Below are 1,407 nucleotides of genomic sequence, written 5' to 3' on the forward strand. Positions count from 1 at the left end.
AAGACAGCCATCACCATGGCTGGAGTGCAGTGGTGTGATCATGGTGAACTGCAGCTTCAACTGCCTGGGCTCAGGTGATCCTCCCACCTCAGCCTCCCAGGTAGCTGGGACTACAAGTGCATGTCACCATGCTTTTTTGTATTTTTTATAGAGACAGGGTTTCACCATGTTGCCCAGTCTCGTCTCAAACTCCTAGGCTCAAGCCATCAGCTGGCTTCAGCCTCCCAAAGTACTGGGATTACAGGTATGAGCCATCACACCTGGCCAGGAAAGAGTCTTTGGGTTCTTATTTTCCCACTAAACTGAGTTGCTTATCGTCCTTTTTGCTGCCTCACTATACATATTCCTATTTTTATATTGACTCCATTATGTTGGAATTACTTTTGTTACAAATTTCTTTTTTGTAACTTGCAGGAAGCTGAGCTTTTTGAGGGCAGGGATGCTGCTTTATTCAAATTTGGTCTCCAGAACTTAGCATAGTGCATGGCACTGCCTTCAATAAATATTTGTTAAACTAAATGTAACTGAGTCTGAAGGAATGGACAATCCATATAGAATATACCTGTAGGTAGTAAGTATCCTAAGTTTTAACTAAAAATAACTATTATCTTAATCATTTTTAAGTATTTATGATTTCTTTTTATTCTTTTGCATGTTTTCTTGGCTGAATGGAAATAGAGAAGAAGAAAATGAGGTAAGTATAATTTAACTAGTCATTCAATGATTATGAGTGATCTCTAAACACATTTTAGAGATTGGGTAAAAGCTGAAAACATTGAAAATTTAGCTATTATTTTGAATGTGAAATGAAGTAATAGTTTCAAATTTTGTTTTTAGAGCCATCGTTAACTTGTCCCAGTGAGGGATGTTGTGTATCTCAAAAAAATGGTTTTTAAATTTTAGAGCTTCAAGGGATTTAGGAAAAGTAGAGAAAGCTGGAATTTCCAAAAATATCCTTTACTTGTTTTTTTATGTATCGAGCGTGCATTTAAGATTCAATTTGAAAAGTGGATTCTGTTCCTTAAAAGTATTTGGCTCTTGCCTGTAATCCCAGCACTTTGGGAAGCCTAGGCAGGTAGATCACTTTGAGGACAGCCTGTCCAACATGGTGAAACCCCATCTCTACTAAATACAAAAATTAGCTGGACATGGTGGCTTAGTTCCAGGTACACAGGAGGCTGAGGCAGGAGAATTGCTTGAACCCGGAGGATGAGGTTGCAGTGAGCCAAGATGGTGCCATTGCACTTCAGCCTGAGTGACAGAGCAACACTTTGACTCAAAAAAATAAAGTATTTGGCTGGGCGCGGTGGCTCAAGCCTGTAATCCCAGCACTTTGGGAGGCCGAGGTGGGTGGATCACGAGGTCAAGAGATCGAGACCATCCTGGTCAACATGGTGAAACCCCGTC

General features: G+C 40.3%; 1 protein-coding gene across 1 annotated transcript in view; it reads left to right on the forward strand.

The window, feature by feature from the left end:
• The window catches only part of SETD2 (SET domain containing 2, histone lysine methyltransferase), a 156,759-nt gene that overhangs the window by 38,025 nt on the left and 117,327 nt on the right, over nucleotides 1-1,407 (forward strand). Inside the window, exon 2 of the mRNA XM_037736750.1 lies at nucleotides 679-694. Coding sequence (XP_037592678.1) covers nucleotides 679-694 — 16 coding nt within the window. The remainder of the gene's footprint in view (nucleotides 1-678; nucleotides 695-1,407) is intronic.

Source organism: Cebus imitator, unplaced genomic scaffold (assembly GCF_001604975.1).
Source record: "Cebus imitator isolate Cc_AM_T3 unplaced genomic scaffold, Cebus_imitator-1.0 Scaffold0, whole genome shotgun sequence".
NCBI classification, from domain to species: domain Eukaryota; kingdom Metazoa; phylum Chordata; class Mammalia; order Primates; family Cebidae; genus Cebus; species Cebus imitator.